The sequence below is a fragment of the Canis lupus genome, chromosome 20 (assembly GCF_003254725.2).
Source record: "Canis lupus dingo isolate Sandy chromosome 20, ASM325472v2, whole genome shotgun sequence".
Classification (NCBI taxonomy): Eukaryota; Metazoa; Chordata; class Mammalia; order Carnivora; family Canidae; genus Canis; species Canis lupus.
Genome location: NC_064262.1, coordinates 57,322,960 through 57,341,496, shown reverse-complemented (window position 1 = coordinate 57,341,496; position 18,537 = coordinate 57,322,960). Strand labels below are relative to the sequence as shown.

General features: G+C 67.8%; 2 protein-coding genes across 5 annotated transcripts; both read right to left on the bottom strand.

Moving 5' to 3' along the window:
- Positions 1-504: 504 nt before the first annotated feature.
- Positions 505-12,114, bottom strand: MKNK2 (MAPK interacting serine/threonine kinase 2). Of its 3 annotated transcripts, XM_025456793.3 has the most exons (13): positions 11,967-12,113; positions 8,769-8,865; positions 8,574-8,675; positions 8,396-8,493; positions 6,372-6,451; positions 5,973-6,046; positions 5,609-5,713; positions 5,447-5,502; positions 5,274-5,369; positions 4,659-4,853; positions 3,649-3,813; positions 2,957-3,000; positions 505-2,641 (listed from the first exon to the last, which is right to left on the bottom strand). In XM_025456793.3, exons 1-13 carry the CDS (start codon positions 12,015-12,017, stop codon positions 2,404-2,406), a joined length of 1,401 nt encoding a protein of 466 aa, XP_025312578.1. In that variant the 5' UTR covers positions 12,018-12,113; the 3' UTR covers positions 505-2,403. The 3 variants fall into 3 exon arrangements, with proteins under 3 accessions (XP_025312578.1, XP_025312579.1, XP_048954234.1); XM_025456794.3 differs by lacking the exon at positions 8,396-8,493 and having other exon boundaries at positions 8,574-8,680; positions 11,967-12,114; XM_049098277.1 differs by lacking the exons at positions 8,396-8,493; positions 8,769-8,865 and having other exon boundaries at positions 11,967-12,088.
- A 473-nt stretch (positions 12,115-12,587) lies between these two features.
- On the bottom strand, positions 12,588-18,149 carry LOC112666216 (collagen alpha-2(V) chain-like). Of its 2 annotated transcripts, XM_025456796.3 has the most exons (4): positions 17,819-18,149; positions 17,308-17,461; positions 16,301-16,453; positions 12,588-16,056 (listed from the first exon to the last, which is right to left on the bottom strand). In XM_025456796.3, exons 1-4 carry the CDS (start codon positions 17,870-17,872, stop codon positions 15,038-15,040), a joined length of 1,380 nt encoding a protein of 459 aa, XP_025312581.3. In that variant the 5' UTR covers positions 17,873-18,149; the 3' UTR covers positions 12,588-15,037. The 2 variants fall into 2 exon arrangements, with proteins under 2 accessions (XP_025312581.3, XP_048954233.1); XM_049098276.1 differs by having other exon boundaries at positions 16,301-17,573.
- Between the last annotated feature and the right edge of the window lie 388 nt (positions 18,150-18,537).

The following is an 18,537-nucleotide window of genomic DNA, read 5'->3' as shown; positions in this document are numbered from 1 at the left end:
CACCTGCCAGGCCACCTGCCAGCTGTAGCGCTCTGCGGACTCTGGGATCCCTGCTGGTCAGAAGAGGAAGCTGAAGCCCCGCAGCCCAGGCTGACCCCCTCCCCCTTCCCGTGGCTCCCGCCTCCAGGAAGCCGACCCGGATCTGCTCCCTCCCCACGAGGCAGGTCACGTGGGAGGCTCCTGTGACCAGGTTGCAGGCTTCAGTGGCACAAGCTGCCCTCTTCCGCCTCCAAGATTTGGGGCAGCCCGGAGGCCTCGGGCCGGGGAGGGGACGGGAGGGGACCTCGGCTTCCAAGGCCAGCTCAGCCTCCTGGCTCCCGCTTTGGTTCCGGGGAACGCTTGCCGCCGGCGTCCGGCGGGCCTGCCCAGCGCCCCTGGCCCAGCCCGCAGCCTTGGGTGCGAGTCCACCCGCTGCACCCGCCCACCCGTGGACTCGGGGCATCACCGGGGAGGAGAGCTGGTTTGGGGCTGCTTGTTACGGAACAGAAAACCAGGAGGAGGACACACGGGTTTTTGACTTTTATTAAATCCTTACAAAACAATACAAAAGTCCGGCATGACAGTTGGTGTAAGGAAATGAGCTGTATCGATTCACCTGGTACGGTAGTTAAAGTGCTCGGGTGTTCTCCCCCCACTTTTAAAAAACTTTTTTTTTTTTTGTCTTTTTTACATTTCTCAACGTTGAAACGTGGCCGTTCCCCTCCCCCGGCGCCGGGCAGCCTGGGAGCCGGGCGCTCATTCACAGTAACGGTTCTGACAGTCCTCCGGGTCACACGGGGTCACACTGCCCGCGTGACGGGGGAGGCAGTGGCTGTCCCACCTTTGGGAAAAAAAAAAGCTCCTCACAGCTCTGCTTTCCAGAATAGAACGGCCAAGGCGCCCGGGGCGGGCGGGGGTCCATTGGTTTCTTTTTTACAAAAAGGCAGAAGCCCCAGTTGCAAAACATAGAAGAATCACCGATGGGCAAGAAGCAGGGGGTGGGGGCGGCCTCCCCACCCCCCGGGGTCTTTGGAAAGGCCAGTCCACAGATCCAGGCGGGCGGGGGGGACAGGCGGGGGTTCCAGTCCCCACCAGCCGCGAGACTGCCGCAGAAACGGCGTCTGGGCCCCCCGACCCACGAGGCCCCCCAACATTCAAGTATTCAAGAACAGGGAAGGGAAGTCAACTGATGTCTTTAAAAAATTAACAAAACAGGACGAACAACTAGAAGCCAGAGGGCTTTCCAGGCCCTGGCCTGACCCCAGGCACGCTGCCCTGGCGGGCCCCCCCCCCCCCTCCGGCCGGCAGAAGCCAGTGCGCCGAGCAGGGGGGCCCGTATTGCATAGTGTTTCCCACCCGAGGACGAGGGGGCGTCAGAGTCCCCGAGCCTGGCGGAGGCGGGCAGGCGATTCCTGGGTGCCCGGAGGGAGGCCGTGGCAGCTGCGGCGGTTTTCCTGAAGGTGGGCAGAGACGCTGCCCTCGGGGTGAGGGGCTTCAGCAGAACCCCTGGGTGGGCCCTGGCTCTGGGGGGGGGGCGGTGCCAACAGAGCTTCCACACCAGACCCCAGGGGTGACCACAAGGGGCGGGACGTGTCCGTGGTCGTCAGACTGAGCCCTGAGAAGGGGCACTTGGGTGCCCAGCGGGGGGCCCTGTGGGACCCCGACGTTGGCTGACGGGCGCAAGTCCAGCCCCTCCCACTTCCTCTGGCCCCACCCTCCTGGGTGGGCAGGGTCCCCCTTGGAGAGGGCGGGAGCAGAAGGTGTACCCCCTGCACCCCAGGTCCCACGCTCAAGGTTGGAGAGAGCCCCGATTGTCAGGCAGAGAGGGGAGTCCAGCGGGCAGCTGCAGGCCACCCCCCCACCCCCCCGCCACGAGGGAGACCTGAGAAGCCCCTGCCCCACCAGGCGACCAGGGTGTCTTTGGGGTGAGGGATGAGGAGCTGCTGTGTCACCGAGGGGAGATGGGGGTTGGCCCGTCCCTGAAAAATACTGCGAGGGCTGGGGAGGGGGCGCATTCCTGGCCCCCAGCTCTGGAAGACGACAAACGCCCTCCTCTCCTGAGTCACATCTGGGCGGGGCGGGCAGGGGGACCTTTCACAGTACAGGTGAGCATCTGGGGCTGGGGCGGCGGGACGGGCAAGCCCCGCGACACACACCCTCCACTCTCCTCCCCGGGCACCTGCTTTGCTTTTAACACCTTTAAAGGGGGACAATGAGGGTGGGGAAGAAAAAAGAAAAACCCAACAGCAAAAACCTCATATAAAAAGAGCCCCCCCAGCTGAGCTTAGCGCCTGGGAGCCCAGCCAGGGGAGGGCAGCCTACTGGGTACCAGCAGGCAACAGCTTAAAAAAATCTTTAGATTTGATCGAGGTGGGGGGCAGGGGGAGGGGAGGGAGTGACCTATGTACAGAGAGAGGGAGGGGGTCATGCGTGGTCTCCCACCAGGACCACGGGGGCCGCAGACAGGCTGGCTCGCTGCCGCCTCTGGGCCAGCTTGCTCTGAGAGGGCGGGGACAGCCGCAGGCAGCGTGAGGTAGCTCGGATGACCACGGGCGGGCCCTGCTCCGCCTCCTCGGCTGCGTCCTCCTCGCGCTGGGCCAGCTGCCGGTTCATGGCGATGGCCTCAGCCGCAAACGATGTGAGCTCTTTGGCACAGCTGTTCCTGGGGAGGGGGCAGTCCCCGAGGAGCTGGAGGGTGGCTGCCGGGCAGGCCCCGATCCTCCCAGGACCCCGGGGGCTGTGCAGTACCCTGGGGGAGGAGCGGCAGGCCCCAGGCCCCCCAAACATTCCTGCAGGGCCAGGACCCCCGCTCAGGCCCAATCCTTCACCACCACTGGCACAAGACAGCCCAAACACTCAGATGGCCTCCCAGTTTAACAATTTAAAGAGAGTGGTCTTTTTTTGAAGCATCTTAATGTGAATCCCCCAACTCGGGGTCCCTCTGCCCCCTGGGCCCAAGACCCCACGCAGGCCTCACCTCTGCAGGACCATGGGTGTGGGCAGCGTGTTCTCAGGAGCGCACTGCAAGGAGACAGGAGGGGCGGGGCTGAAGGGCAAGAGCCCAGCAGGGGCTCAAGAGACTTCCACCCGCGGGTCTCCTGATGCTCCCAGAGGGCTTGGGCAGCCCCCACCAGCTCTGCTTCCAGACCAGGGCCCCAGTTGTAGCTCCCCACGGAGCCCTGGGGCCACTTCTATTCTGGTTGAGACCCTTGCCCTTATGGCCTTCGCCCTGGGCGGGAGCTTGGCTCGGGTGACCGCTGGCCAAAGAAATGCCAGGCTCTTCCGGGATGGATGGGGACAGAGAGCCAGACAGGGCCAGCAGCTGTGAATCCACCCATCTCGGCGGACCCCGCCCAACACCTGGATGACCTCAGCCTGCTGTGCCGAACCAGGTGTGCTGAGCCAGGTGTGGCGAGCAGGATGAGGCCCCGAAGGCTGCAGGGCACAAGGCCAAACAGTTCACTGCAAACCAATTCCTGCAGGCCCAGCCCCTACCTGGCAGCAGGAGGTGGACACTCCTGCTGCACCTGTGCCCCCACAGGTGGCCAAGACGGAGCCCCAGAGCCACGCTGCAGGTGTTGATGCTGGCCCCTCTTGTACACGCGCTCCAAGTTGCCCCCTAGCCCACTGGAGGCTGCAAGGAGGCAGGACTTAGCAGGGCTCACTCACCCCCTGCACCCATGGGTGCTGCAGGACTTGTGCGGCGCTCAGCCTCTGCTTGGCGTCGCGGACGAGAAGCTTTGAGATGAGGTCTTTGGCAGCAAAGGAGATGTGGGCCCAGTCCTTCTCGGGAAACTCATACTTGCCCTCCTGGATGCTCTCAAACAGCATGTTCTATGGGACAGGAGGACAAGGGAGCGAAGGGTCAGCTGCAGGCAAGTGCACCCAAGACATACCCGCACTGGCCAGGACTGGAGCTGGGCACCTCAGGACACCGCTTCATAACTAGCTCTGCCGGGTCCCCAGGCCCAACCATGCGGCAAGATCCACGACGGGGACAAAGTACACAACCCTCCCCACTGGCAGCAGGGTGGGCAGGGGGCCTGAGATCTGCTGGCAGGACGGGGGGCTCCGGGGGGCCAGGTGACTGGGAGTGACGCAGGCCGGACAGGAGAGCAGCATCAGGCAAGCGCTCAGTGGACCCGGCCCGGGACGCGCTGCCCCGCAGCCAGGCTGAGGCTGGAAGCTGCTCATCACAAGCCGTGCTTCTCCCCAGGGCAGCTCCCTGACTCCCAACTGCCTTCTCCCACGGGCCCTGGAACTAAAATGCCTGTAACCCGAGAAGGGCCGGGCCAGCACTGCCTTGTGGACGTCCCAGATGGGGGGAGCGGCGGGGTGCAGGGGGCCTGAGGGATGCAGGGCCCTATGGGATGAGGGGTGGGGGGACCTTTGGGGTGCAGGGTCCCAAGAGGTGCAGGACCTCTGGGATGCTGGGGTGGAAGGGCCCGCAGGGTGCGGGTGTGGGGGCTGTGCGTGTGGCAGGGCGCAGGGGCCCCGGATGTAGGGGCAGGAGCCGCTGGGGTGCGGGGCCCCAGGGGTGCAGGTGGAAGGGCCCGCAGGGCGCGGGTGTCGGGTTCCTTGCGCAGCAGGGGCGGAGGCCCCGGTGGGCGTCGGCGGTCGGGGTCGGGGACGGGAGGGTCGGGTCGGGTCGGGTCGGGTCGGGTCGGGGCGCCCCGCACCTGGCAGGCCGGGCAGGCCTCGCCGCGGTCCCAGCCGCAGTCGCTGCCGCAGTGGCCCACGAAGGGCGGGTAGCCGCTGAGCAGGATGTAGAGGATGACGCCCAGGCTCCAAAGGTCGCAGCGCTTGTCGTAGATGCTGGCCTCCTCGCTGAAGGCCTCCACCACCTCGGGGGCCATGTACTCCGCCGAGCCGCACTGCGGGCGGGGCCGGGCGTCAGGGCCCAGGGCGGAGGGCAGCGCGGCCGGGACTTCCCGGCGTCCCGTGAGGGCGGGTCGCAGGGTCACCGGCCCCGCTTCGCCCGACGCCCCGCCCGGCCAATCAGAGGCGGGCCAAGGCCCAGCCCCGCCTCCCCGCCCAATCAACAGGTGGCAGGTGCCCGCCCCGCCCCGCCCCGCCGCCCAATCAGCGGCCGGGAGCCGGCCCCGCCCCGCCCCCTGCGGCCCCGCCCGCCCCTCTCCGCGGGGCCAATCAGCGGCTGTTGCTAAGCAAAAAGCTCCAGCTCGGCGGCGCGCGACCGCGGCACCTCGAGGTTACGCAACCGCGGCGGAGCGGGTCGGGGCCGAGCGGGTCGGGGACGAGCGGGTCGGGGCGTGCCCGCCGCCCGCGCGCCTCACCGGGGTGAGCAGCTCCGGCGTGGAGATGGGCGAGCAGTCCCCGTTGAGCTTGATGCCGCTGCCCAGGTCGAAGTCGCAGATCTTCACGGGGGAGACCTGGGAGGGGTGGGAAGGGGCGGTGAGGCGGGGTCGCGCCCGCCGGCCGCAGGGAAGGCGGCTCCCCGGCGCCCTACCTGGTTGGGGTGCTCACAGAGGATGTTTTCTGGCTTGAGGTCCCTGTGGGCGATGCCTGCGTGGGAACCGGGGGACAGTCAGCGGGGGCGGGGGGTGGGGGGCGTCCTGGGCAGGCGGCCAGCGCAGGGCTGGGCACCGCTGGGGCCACGCCCGCCACCCACCTTTGTTGTGCAGGAAGTCCAGGGCGCTGGCCACGTCCTGCACGACCACGCTGGCCTCCAGCTCGTTGAAGTGCCGCCGCTTGTGGATGTGGCTCAGGATGGAGCCTGGGGCAGGCGGTGGTGGAGGGAGAACACGGAAGGGTCACCTGTGTCCCCAGCCCCCCACCACCATCCCCCCAACAGGGAAGCACCCACTCTGGCCACCTGGGCCTCAAAATCTGCAACCCTTAGCTGCCGCGGGGACAGCAGCTCAGACCCCACGAGGCCCCCACCCCGCACGTGCTCCTGCACGACGGAAAGGCTCTCCCTGGTGGCCCAGCCCACCGCCCATGGACACCCAGCTGGACACCCAGGCCCCACGTACCACCCCGCATCTTCTCAAACACCAAGTAGAAGCGGTCCTCCTCCTCAAAGAACTCTATCAGCTCTAGAACATTCCTGGGGCACGGGTGGGGGGTGTTGGGAGAGGCAGAAGAGGAGAGAGGCTTCCTGAGGCCCCTGTGCACCCCCAGCCCAGCAGGTGCACACCCTTTCCACCCCCACCTGCCACAGGAAGGCAAAGGCTGGGAGGGGCGCCGTGGGCGTGCTTCCACCCTGCCCACTCAGGACCGCCCGACTCTAGGTCTGACCCAGGGTATCCCGCGCAGAGGCGGATTCGCAAGGGGTGCTCCCTAAGTGCTTGCTGGGGATGACGCGAGATTCAGGCCCACTCATCCACGGAAAGCCGAGCAGGGCTGTTGTGTGGCGAGGTGTGTCACGTTACCTGTGTCCCTGGCACTGATACAGCATCTCCACCTCCCGGAAAACCCTACTCCGAATGTGGCCCGGCTGCTTCTCGATGATCTAGAAGGAGGTGGGGCAAGAGACAGAGCAGCTGGGTCAGCCAGACCCTCCAAAGCCCAAGGCACCCCTCCCAGAAATTTGCCCTGTGCCGTGCCTACGATCTTAAGTTCTAGGAAGCAGAGCTCTCTTCCTGGGCCCAGAATTTGCCAGAAGTTAGAACTATGGAGTCAGCACAAGCTTGGGGGGAGGGGGCAGGAGGAATGTGCAACATGTTTCCCAAGTGGCAGCAGGGGAGAGACCAGCTGGACAGGAAAGGCAGAAACAGAGGTGCTAGGCCTTCTCCACTCCCGACCCCAAGGGCGGTGGGGTGTCAGGGACCCAGGGACTGCACAGCTTCCCCTCCCCGACCAGGAGACTGCCAGCCACTGCGTGGACCCCCATACCACCCAGGGAATGGAGGAGCCTCAGGGCACCTGGCTGCCAGCCAAGCCGTCCCTACCGGCCTCTGTGCCAAGTCCCACCTCTCTAGTTTCATGACAGTCTGGGCAGTTGCGTGGGTCCCTCAGCCCAGGCCTGTTTCAGGTTGGCCCTCCTGCCAACCAGCAGGCACAGTCTCCTGGGACTCCAGAGCCTCAGGAAGCCAGCTTCTGCCTCCAAACCCCTCTGGCACCCAGGGACTCTGGGCCCCAGCCACCTTTGCTCACAGAAGTGGGGGTAGAAGGTGCCTGTGGTTCCCTCCAGGTAGCCCTGGCCCCAGGCACCCACTGGGGACCTCTTCCCATGCTGGGTCTTTGGGTCCCCTCTAACTGGGAGATGAGGCAGGCTAGGTCACCCCCTGGCCCGGGGATTCCCTGTCCAGTGCAATGCCCTGGAAGAGGGGAACGTGGTGTGTCCCCCAGCTTGTTCCAGCAGCAGGCAGGCATGGCATCCATTTGCTGCCCGGTCCAGCCTATGCCCTGTGCCACCTGTCTGGTGACAAACACACCTGTGCCACAGAGGAGCAGGGCAGCCAGGCTTTAGGGCCTCTGCCACAACGCCAGGAGCTCCCCTCTGATGGAGTAAACTGAGCCTCATCCTCTCTCTTGGGAATCTGGCTAGGACCCCCACTTTATGAAGAAAAATGTGGTCCCTCCAGGAAGAGGGATGGCCTTACGGGGGGGGTCACATGGCATCTATTCAGACCTCTCTGAGCCTCGTTCCTAACTGTCCAACAGTGACAGGAAGCCAGGCTACCCAGCAGGGTCCTGAGGAGGGAAGCACCCAGAACAGAAAAGTGCTGGAGGCCCTGCATCCAGTTCTCTCACACCGTCGCCCCCACCCCGCCCGGGACTCCCCGGGGCAGAGACCATGGCCTCCTTTATCCTCAGACTTCCCCCAAGGCCGAGGCCCTGGCCAGCCCTCTCACCCGGGAGCACCTGGGCTTCCTTCTGGTGCAGCCAGCCTCCTGTGACCCCACCCCACCTGGATGCAGGGTCACTGGGGAAGAACACAGGGCCACGCGGCCTGGCCAACAAACAGGTTTCGAGGCCACGGCTCCCAGGCCACCTGGCTATACTGTGGATCAGGGTCCGCAGGGGAACACTCAAGCAGAGGTTCTTTTGGGCCTACCCTGCTCTCCCCAAAATACCAAGCTTCCTCGGGCCCCGGGTATGGCATTGCCTTCTAATGCTTGTAACCAAGATGGAGAACCGCTGGTCACTCCTGAGAAATGGCACCAGGTGACCCAGAGATAAGGGCCAACTCTGACTGAAGCCCCAGCTCTCAGCCGCGCTGGTCCTTGCGGTCACCTCCTGCCCAGCCTCAGGGGCTCAGACCAGCCTGACCCAGATTCCCAGGGGTGGCCTGAGTCACTGGCCCTAGGGCCATTTTTAGACACTAGTTTTCCCCAGCTGCTGGTCCAGGGGCTCGAATGCCAGCTCCCCTCCTCCCGCCACCCTTGGCCAGGGCCGGATCCCAGGCGCCGCGGGAAGCGGTGAGGGGGGCCACGCGGGCGCCGGCGCTCACCTTGACGGCATACTCCTGGTTAGTGATGAGGTTGACACAGGTCTGCACTCGGGCGTGGGCGCCCTCCCCGAGCACATCCTCCTGCAGCTGGTAGACGTCTGAGGAGCAGGGGGGCGGTGAGAGCTGCCCCGGGCCAGCCCCAGCTCCCCGGCTCCCCCACCCCGCCGGTCTCACTCACCTTCGAACCTGCCCGAGAAGCTGTCAGTGGCCCGGCACCGCTTCTTCTTCTTGACCCTCTTCTTGGCGTCTGGGATGTCGATGGGCTGGCTCGCGGGCATATCTGCACTGGGAGACGGGGGGTGAGGCCCGTCCTGCTCGGCCCAGCCCAGCCCTCACCCCTCCGGGCCAGAGCCCCTCCCTCTCAGGCCCTCACCAGGGCGGGCGGGGCACTCCAGGCTGAAGCCGGTCTCCCCGGTGTCCCCGCGGGGGGTCTGGTCTAAGGAGAAGGCCAGCTCGAAAGGGTTCTGCCCCTGCAGGGGGAGGAGAGGAGAGCGCTCAGGCCCCGCCCGGACACCGGGCAAGTCAAGGGGAACAAAGCCTGGCTTTGGCGGGCTGTGAGGAAATGGGCCCCGGGCGGCCAGGAAGGGATGCAGCGAGGGGAGGGCGGGCAGGACTCACCCTGGTGCCCCGGCCATGCCTCACACCCCGCCTGCTCACCCCTGCAGAATGGGGCCAAGGCCGGAGCCCAACTGGTCCCCGGGGCTGCCGGGGATCAAAGGCAGCAGGACGGCAGGGCAGGCCGGTCAGTGGGAGGAGGTGAGTCACGGGCTTCCAGGCGGGTTCCCAGCAGGGGCGGCCTGCCTGCTTTCCCACGGCCTCCCGGGAGGGCCCCTGCCCTTCTGGCCTCAGTGTCCCCTCTGTCAGTGGGGAAGCCACGCACTCCTGGCCACATACTGTGCTCCCACTGTTACCGGCCGTCCCCCCCGGACTCTAGAGGCTCCCGAGATGGGCCTCCGGGCGCTTCCGTGTGACGGTGTTCACGGGCCGCCCTGTGCCCGGCCCTGCCCAGTCCTGTTTCACCCCCTGGACGGAGCCCCTCGTGGACCCGGGGACCCACTGGAGGCTGCCCGCCGGCCCCTGGGACTGGGGACTAGACCCCGACTGGGAAAGGAAGAGGCTGGGGGGGCGGAGAAACCGTTCCTTGCCCCCCACAGCACTGCTGCGCTCTCTGCAGGGCAGACCGTCCAGGGTGAGGACCGAGGGCCTGGGCTTGAGGTGGGAGGCCTCGGTGGTGAGGGCGCCAAGGCCAGCCAGGCTCCTTCAGGAGGCAGCTCTAATTTTGCTCCCCGAACCCTCGTAGACTAGGGGGCCAGGGCCGCGGGTGGGCGTGGGGGCCCGTGAGCACAGCGGTGCTGCTGATGCAGGGCGACTGGGGTCACCGCCCCTCCCTGGGCCGCAGGACACCGGGGGCCGGGCTGTGGCTGGAGGGCCGTCCAGAGGAGCTCCAGGAGCGCCGTGGAGACCCCGAGGGACCCGCTGCAGAAGGAGCTGGGCCCGATTCCTACAGACAGGAGGCCCGGAAGCCAAGCCGGCAGCTCAGGGGGGCAGGCAGAGGTCAGAGGGAGCGGCTGAAAAACACGCACAGGCCCTCCCCGCCTCCCCACCCACCCTGCAGATAGTTGCTAGGAGGCCGGCGGGGCAGGGGAGCGGGGAGAAGGGAGTTCTCCAGCCAGCCCGCTCGGCGGGCTCGGGCTCGGTCGGGGCCCCGGCCCTGCCTGCTGGGGGACCCAGCCCCCCGGGGACTCAGGCACACAGCCCTCGGGAGGGCCGCCCACCGGCCACCAGCCGTCCGATAAGGCTCCTCCACAGGTGCCAGGTTACCACTTCTACCCGGGAGGAGGGGCTCCAGGGCACCCACGGGAGAGGGGATTGGGAGGGCGGGTAGAGGGAGGCTCGCCGACAGCAGCCAGCACCGTCACCCACCGGCTACCTCGCCTCAGTCCAGTGACCTGAGCCCCGGGCCTCCCGCCCCACGGGAGATGGGAGGAAACTGCCCACAGCTCGTCCCAACCAGGAAGGGCGCAAGAACCCCCGCGGGCCTGCTGGGTCCCCTCACCACCCCACGCGCCCGTCCCAGCCTCCGACTCGGGGACAGAAAGGGTGGCCGCGCCACCCCCGGGGGAAAGCCAGCTCCAGTGTCCTCGCCCCCACGTGCAGGGGGGACCCAGGACAAACACCTGCTCTTTCCGAGCCTCCGACTTGCCAGCGGAAAATGGGTAAAGTATGTTGGGAGACGCCTGGCAGAAGCATGTCCCTGCTGCGGCCGGGCGGGAGGAGGGAGCTGGCCCGGGCCCAAGGGAGCAGGCTCGGTGTGGAGGAGGAGAGGGGTAGGGCAGCTGGGAGGCCAGGTCAGCGCGGAGGCTCCCGGCCCGTGTGTCCCTCCACCCCCTGCACTGCCACAGTCCCACCTGGGCGCAGCCTCTGGTCCCAAGCAATGTGGGCGGGCTGGGCCTGGGGCTGGCCTCTGGCCTCCACTCAGCAGGCCTTGGCAAGAGGCGGCTGGAACCATCCAGAAAGTTCGAGTTTGCTTTGGCCGCCGTGCTGGCCCCTCACACTGACCCCGTCTCAGCTCATGCCCAGCCCCAGGAGCGGACAGACCACTGCCAGTGACGTCTTGGGTCCACCCCCTCCAGCCCAGCCCTGGAGGCCTGGACCTGCCAAGGCTGTTGCTGCCCAGCAAGGAGGGGGTGCGGATGACAGGCGTGTGGGCAGGGGTGGGGCGCGCTGGCCCCAGATGCTGGCTGGACGGGCCTGGGAATTCTAACCCAAACAATCTCAGCTGGCTCCTCCCACCCCGGTGCGGAGCACGCCTGTGTACACATGTACACACACACACACACACACACACACGCGTGCGCGCGCCTGCACACACACCCAGGTCCTGCCTTCTGTACAGGGCAACAGGTCCCTGCCCAAGGAGGCCCAGGGAAGCCATTACATAACTCGGCTGGCGGGGTGGGGCGGCCGTTGACATCACTGCGTCCCCTGAGCCAGCCCTGTGGGGCCCCAGCCCAGCACCTGCCCGCCCCCCCAGACTCGCTCATCTGAGACCAAGACTCGGCTGCAGCCGTGGGGCCACCGCAGAAACTTCCCGCTCCCACAGGAAATAGCACTCAGGCCTGGAGTGTCTAGGAGGTGCAGGGCTGGGGAGCGTCCAATCCACTCCCCCGTTCCGCAGACCACCTGGGAGGGCTTTTGGGGACCTGCAGCCCTACCTCGGGGCCCTGGAGGAGAGACCCCCACGGACCCACAGGCCCAAGCTGACAAGGACTGGACTGTGGCCTGCCCAGCTCCCTACCAGTGCACACCCGGCTGGGGTTAGCAAGGGACACACAGCCAGGTGCCCCCACCAGCTGGGGGGCCCGGCCCCACTTGAGGCTCCTGGAGGAAAGACCCTACAGTCCCCAGGGCCCGCTGGCCACCCCCCAGCGCACACCCGCCGGGGCAGCCCCCGACGCCGGGCGGGGGCAGGCACGAGCCCCGGGGAGGGTGCTGGGGGTGGGCCACACGCCCCCCACCGGCCACTCGAGCGGACCACCTCCCGGCGGCCCCAAGCCCACCAGGCCCTCACCTTGAACGAACGGTGGAAGCCCTGAAGTTCGGCTGTTTTCTTCTGCACCATCTTCTGTCCGGGCCCCGCCAGCGGGGGAGGGGACGGCGGGCCCGGGGGGGCGGCCCGTGGGCGGGGGGCGGCCGGGGAGGGGACCCTGCAGGCGGGAGCAGACAAAGGAGAGCGTGAGCGGCTGCGGCCAACGCGCCGGGAGCCCGGGCCGCCGAGGCGCCGCGGGGCCCGATCCCCGAGACCGGGTCGGGGCCGGGCCAGGGTCGCCGGGCCGCACTCACCGGGGTCGGGCTCGGGCCGGGGCCGCAGTGCCGCCGCCGCCGCCGCCCGACACACGCAGCCCGGACCCCGCTGCGCGGACCGCGCGGGGAACAGCGCCGCCGCCGCCGCCACCACCGCGGACTCCTCCGCCTGGGCCGCCGCCGCCGCCGAGAGGAGCCGGGCGCGCCGCCCCGCCGCCGCCTTTATAGGCCGGCCTTGGCCCCGCCCCGCACGCATGCCCCGCCCCCGCCCGCCCCGCCCACACGCGCACGGCGGGGGCGGGGCCGGGGGGCCGGAGGGGCCGAGTGCGGCTGCGCGCTCGGGCCGTGCGGGGCGGCCACGCGCCTGCGCGGTGAGGCGCGCGGGGCTCCGGGAGGACCTGGAGGGAGGCCGGCGGTTGCAGGCGGGGCTGCCCGAGGCCCTGGGAGGCCCGCGGGTCGCTGGCACCGACCTGGAGCCGGGCCCCGCGCCCTGGCAAGCCCCCAGGATGCCGGCCAGCCTCCCCTCCCGCGAACACCCCAGGGCCCCTCTTGCAGCTCCCCAACCGCAGAGCTGCTGCGGCTCTGCCCCCATGGGTCCTGCAGCCTGCCCGCGCCCCCTTGCACGCCCCGATCCTGGCCCCGGCTGTCCCGCTGCTGCACCCCGACAGGCTCTGAGACCCAGCTGCCTCCTCCAGGGGACTCCCCGAGAGTTTGCCCAGCTGCTGGCAGGGAAGCGGACCGCTGAGGTCTGCGCAGGACCTTCCTTCAGTCCTGCAAAGGAGCGTTTCAGGGAGACCAGGGACCCTGGACCAAGAAAGAGCCCATTGTGGTTAGGGCCCCCGTGACCCCTGTCCCCGAAGCCCGTGCTGCAGAGCCCTCACCCCGTACCCTGGCCCATGGAAGTGCAAGCTTGTGGGGTGGACCGACCTGCCTCTCCTCCGGGGCTCAGCTCCTCTGGCTAGAGGCTTCCTGCCACCCAAGGCCAGCTGTCCCCCGACCAGGCCCTGCTGACCTGAAGACGAGTTGTCCCCTTCCAGTGGGGGAGCCTCTGTGCCTCCTGCCGAGGCCACACCTGACTGCAGCCAGCACACCCCCTCCCCGACCTCCTCTGTCCCCTGCGCGTGTGTGTAGACATCCACGTTGGCTCCAGGTGCCTGGGGTGGGGCTGCTAGACCTGCCTGCCCAGAAGTCTCCTCATCCTCCCTCGTCCTGGCTGTCCCCTCCCACCTCTGCCTCCAGGCCAGAGCCCTCTCTGTGCATCCGTGTGATCACCTGCAGATATCCTGGCACTTTGGCGTGGCTCGTGGCTCGGGTGGGTACAGTTGGGCCACTGCTCCCCCTCAGAGGGCGGGCTCCACGAGAGCACAGATCTGCTCACTGCGGCCAGAGCCCAGCGCGGGGCCTGCACACAGGAAGTGCTCGTGGAACAGGGCTGAAAACAATGGATGTGTTTGTGTGTGTGTGTGTGCGCCCGTGTGCGCTCCTACAGGAGTTGTGTGACTGTGCTAGCTTCTGCAGCGGAGCCCGCACACCTGGAGCCTTAGTACAACAGACGTTGATGCTCGATTCTGGAGACCCGGAGTCTGGGGATCAAGGTCTCGGCAGGGCCACCCCCCCTCTGAGCCTCCAGGGGAGGATCCCTCCTGCTTCTCCCAGCTTCCAGTGATGGCTGGTGGTCCCCGTCCCTCCCCCAGGCCGGCCTCACCTTCAGGTAGCTGTCTTCTCCACCCCTCTTCTGGCGTCACTGCCTCAGGGCGACCTCATCTGAACGAATTACACCTACCGAGGCCCAATTTCCAGATGCCACGTTCAGGGTTCCGAGGCGTGGGTCGTGGACACACCTTTCTGGGGAAGGTGTCCCAGCACCTAGAGTAGTTCTGTCCCCCCGGTGGGGGTGGGCGTCTGGCTGTGTTCGCCGTCACGTGTGGACCTGCGTGGGGTTGCCGTCCACACCCACCACAGGGAACAGAAATGAACAAGGGCCTTGGCTCCCGCCCGTCTTTGCAGGTGCAGCCACACCTCCAGGGTGCAGGCTCGGTCCCGGAGCCTGACCCTGGAGCGCAGCCAGTGGGGGCAGCTGTGTTCCCCAAGACGGAAGCCAGGCCCAGCCCTGGGCACCATGCAGACTGGCTGCCTCGCGCTCAGGCAGCCTGACCACGTGGTCCCCTTGCGGGCACCGCCTAGCTGGGAGACAGGGAGGTGGCCGCTACCTCGGGGGCCTTCCGGCAGGCCTCCCACTCAGCACGAGTGACCTGGGGGCTGCCCTGCACACTGTGGGCTGTGGAGCAGCATCCCAGGCCCCCGCCCCCTTGACGCAGGAGCACCCCAGTCACGACAACCACAAGGGTCCCCAGACACCGCCCAGTGTCCCCTGGGGGGCAGGCTCACCCCCGGAGGAGAGCCATGGCTTCTGCCCACCCGGTGAGCCGCGTCCTGCGATCGCCGGCCCTGTGCGTGGGACGGTGGGGGCCGCGAGGGGAGCTCACCCTGGTGTGAGTGCCAGGGGTGGGCTGTGCTGCACGCACGGGCGCTTCTACACGGGTGGGGGCACCTGGGATGGGCACACGGCCCGGGCTTCTGTGCCCACCCCGAGCCATGGACGGCACCAGTGGGATGCACTGAGGCACTTGCACTCGGGTGTGTCCAGGGCTCCGCACAGCTGTGCTTAACTGGTCCACACGCACCCCCTGAGCAGGACTGGTCAGAGCCCCCCAGGGGTGCCGGAGCCCCCAGGCCTGAGCACTGGGGCTGGCCTCGGAGCAGGCGCCTGGTGCCTGAGTCACGCTGGCCAGGGGCGAGGCAGTGGGGCCGCCAGTGGGCACGGGGAAGCGGGGGCGCTCAGCCCCGTCCTGCTGTGGGCCTGCCGCTGATCCAGGCGGCCGACCTGCTTCCTGGAGGAAGGCCCCGTTCCGAGGAGCTGGGTGCCCAGGGGCCAGGGAGGGAGGGCTGAGAGGTGTGAGCCAGTCGCCTACCCACCCCTCGCCCGCCTCTGACCTGCCTGGGGGTGGCAGGTGAGGCAGGAGGACTAGGCCCTGGCCCCTGCTCCTCACCTGCCCAGCTCCTGGTGCCCGTCCCTGGGGGGCCGAGAGGTGCCATCCCTGGTTCCCGCCTAGGCAAAGGCCAGAGAGCTGGGGGCCAGGACAGGTAGGGCCCTGGACGAGGATACTTTTCAACCCAACGGGTACCAGGGAGGGCAGCCAGCCTGGGAGGGGGCTCAGGGTGGCCCTGGGGGACCAGGGGCCAGTTAGGATGGAGAGGCTGCCTGAAAAAGGCGGACAAGCAGGAAGCAGGGGCTGAGGCCAGCCTGCTGCAGGGGTTGCAGCACTTCCCTGGCTCTTGGGCTTCCCCTCCCGCGCCTCCCCGCTCCCCTCCCCCAGCTACTGTAGGGAGGAGAGGTGGAGGGACCCGGCTCTTTCTGAGTCTCTGCCCATCGGGCCCTGAGAAGCCCCTGGCTTCTGCAGGGTGATGCTCACCTATGTCATAGGTGGGGTCTCCCCCAAAACCCCAGAGGAGGCACCAGGCAGGCCCTGACTTCCACCCTAGGGCCTCTGCTTCGCCCTGCTTCCTTTGAGCCAGGAGGCAAGCAGGCTGTGATGGGTGCTGCCCTCTCTGACCACCCCCTCCTTGGCCTGGCTGAGTGGCCAGAGCCCTGGGATCCAGGGGCTTGGGTGTGCAGCGTTCACCTCCTGGGGGGGGGGGGTGCCCTGGGGTGCTCAGGGCCTCCACGACCCAGCAGACAGAGCGCCCAGATTTAGCCCAATAAAATACAGAACACCTGGTTACACGCGAGCCGCAGATAAACAATGAACACTTCTCAGTGAAAGCCCGTGCAGAAGCATATCCCAGGTATTGTTCACCTGAAAATCAAATGTAACTTGGTTCCTGTATTTTACCTGACAACGCGGCCAGGAGGTGATGGTAAAGACCTTTCTCCCCCAACGCTAAAAACGAGGCACAGGTTTGGTGTGGGTGTGTGGGAGCACGAGCAGATGCAGGTGTGTATGTGTGTCCGTGCGCGTTTAGAGAAGCACCGAGCCTGGGTCTGTGCACGCGTGGGAGCAGGGTGGGGGGTGGTGGGCCCCAAAGCTAGCTCTTATGTACCTGGCACCAGCAGGTGCGTGCACACCGGGAGAGAGCAGCGGGCCGTGCGTGGGGCAGGGCCGTGGGGCCGGCGCCGGGGTGTCTGCAGTATCCTCACAAGCCAGTGCATTTGAGGGAAGGGCTGGGGCTCCCGATCTTTACCCAGAGCCAGGCCTGAAACTCAGAGGGGGCACAGGGCTGCCTTAAAGCCCCGCACAGGTGCGGGAGGACCTGGGTCCCTGTGTAGCTTCTAAGGGGTATCAGGGTGTGGGGACCAGGATTGGCACTTGGTGGCTGTAGGTAGTGGGGACACGTGAAGTTGGGAGTCCGAGGCTGGCGCCCGACCCAGCCTGTGCCTTCTCCACGTGTCCCTCCGTGTCTGGCCATCCATGGACAGGAACCCCAAGCCCCAGGAGCTCCCCAGAGAAGCTGGGGTCACGAGCTGGGGCTTCTGGCCGTGGGGCCACGCGGCAGGAACATCTGATGCAAGTGGCTGTAAGTGTCCCTTCCTGCTGACTGACTCACAACCCGCTCCATTCCGGTGGCTCAGCAGTCCTGGGGATGGAGCCAGGGCGGCTGTCCTCCGTGGGGGCGGGGAGGGCAGGGAGAGGAGAAAGCAGGCGTGGGTGTGGCCGGGCGGCCTGCTTGGCTGAGGGTGCCTGGGCGCCGTGGGCCCGCGCCCGTCCTGTCTCCGGGGTCAGCCACCGAGGCGGGGCCGGGTGAGGCTGGGGGCTGGCAGGGCTGGGCCAGCAGGTGGCCGGGGCCACCACTGTGCCCCAGTGACCGCGGATGGGCCCTTGGCCTGTCGTCCTGTTTCCTCTCTGCCCCGTGGGCCAAGACAGTGGACACGCAGGTGGCTCTGGGGAAAGTGAGATCTCCCACTCCCAGCCAGGCCCCCGGTTTCGAGGGGGCTTTCAGGCATGTGTGCAGGTCCTGGGAGGGGCATGGACAGGTGGTGGGGCGGGGAGGGCAAGGGAGGCAGAGGTAGGGGATGCCCCATGCTGTGCCAGGGCCACCACTCAGGTCACCTGCCCCAGGCCCTCTTGCCTCCTGGCCTCTGTCCCTGCTGGCTGACGGCGGGCACGGTGGAGGCTGCTTCCCTGGGGCAGCTCCTGGCCAGGCCGCTCCGGGCGGGGTGGCACCGAGCCCTGTGTGTCCTCGTGACCCGGATGCCCACTCCCCCTAGGGCCAGGCAGAGGGCAGGGCTGGCTCCGGCTGCGGACAGCTCAGTCCCACCGACATCCTGTCCTAATGCCTGGGACCATGGGCATGAAATCTAGCAGCAGAAGGGACTCTGCAAATGAGACATAGGACCCTGAAGTCGGGATTCCCGGGGGGCCCGAGGTCCTCACCAGGTTCCCCCCAGAGGGAGGCAGAGCGGGGAAGCCCCAGAGATGGGCAGACCCGGCGGGCAGACCCCACTGCTGTTGGCGAGGACGCAGGAGGGGCGGCTCTGGAAGGTGGGGGGGAGGGGGCGGGTCTCCCTGGGGCCCTGGACGAAGGGGGTTTTAGCCCGCGGTCCTGTGTGCCGTTCCCGACCTCCACAAGTGTCACAGAAGAGAGGTCGGTCATCGGAGGCCTGGATCTGGTCATCTACAGCCCCGGGGGCTCGCACAGGCCTGGGCGCCCCGAGCTCCCATTCTGCAGATGAGCAGGGCGAGGCTGAGGCCGGTGCAGCACGGAGGGAGGCACGGAGGGCGCTGGGAGGGCGCGGGGACCCGGGCCGGGCGGCTGGGCAGGGCCCGGGGTCCAGCCTCCAGGACGCCCTCCCCGCGGCGCCCAGACCCCTCCTCCCCGTCCGCCCCGCCCGGCCTCGCCCTGGGGGGCAGGGAGGGCTCGGGGTCCGGGTCGCGCGCCCCGGGCACTCGCGGCAGCCGCGCCTGCGCCCTGGCTCGGGGCTGGGCCCCTCTGCCCGGAGGCGGGAGCGGTTGCCGGGCAACGCGTTTGCGTCACCGAACCTGGCGCGGAGCCCGGGCTCCCGGGGTCCTGGAGCTGGGCCAATAGGATTCCAGGGACTGAGCGCGGGGGGCGTGGCCGAGGCCCGGTTCCAGCCAATGGGGCTGCTGCCCTCCGTGCCGCGCAGGGAGGGCCGCGCCCCTATTAAAGGGACCGTCTCTCCGCGCCTGACTTCAGGACCGAGGGCGCTGCCCGGAAGCCGGGACCCCGGGTCTCCCTGAGCCTCAGTTTCCTCAAGTGCGCATCAGGGGCACGGGAGTGGCGCATCCGCAGCCCGCTGCTTCCCGGAAGGGGACTCCTGC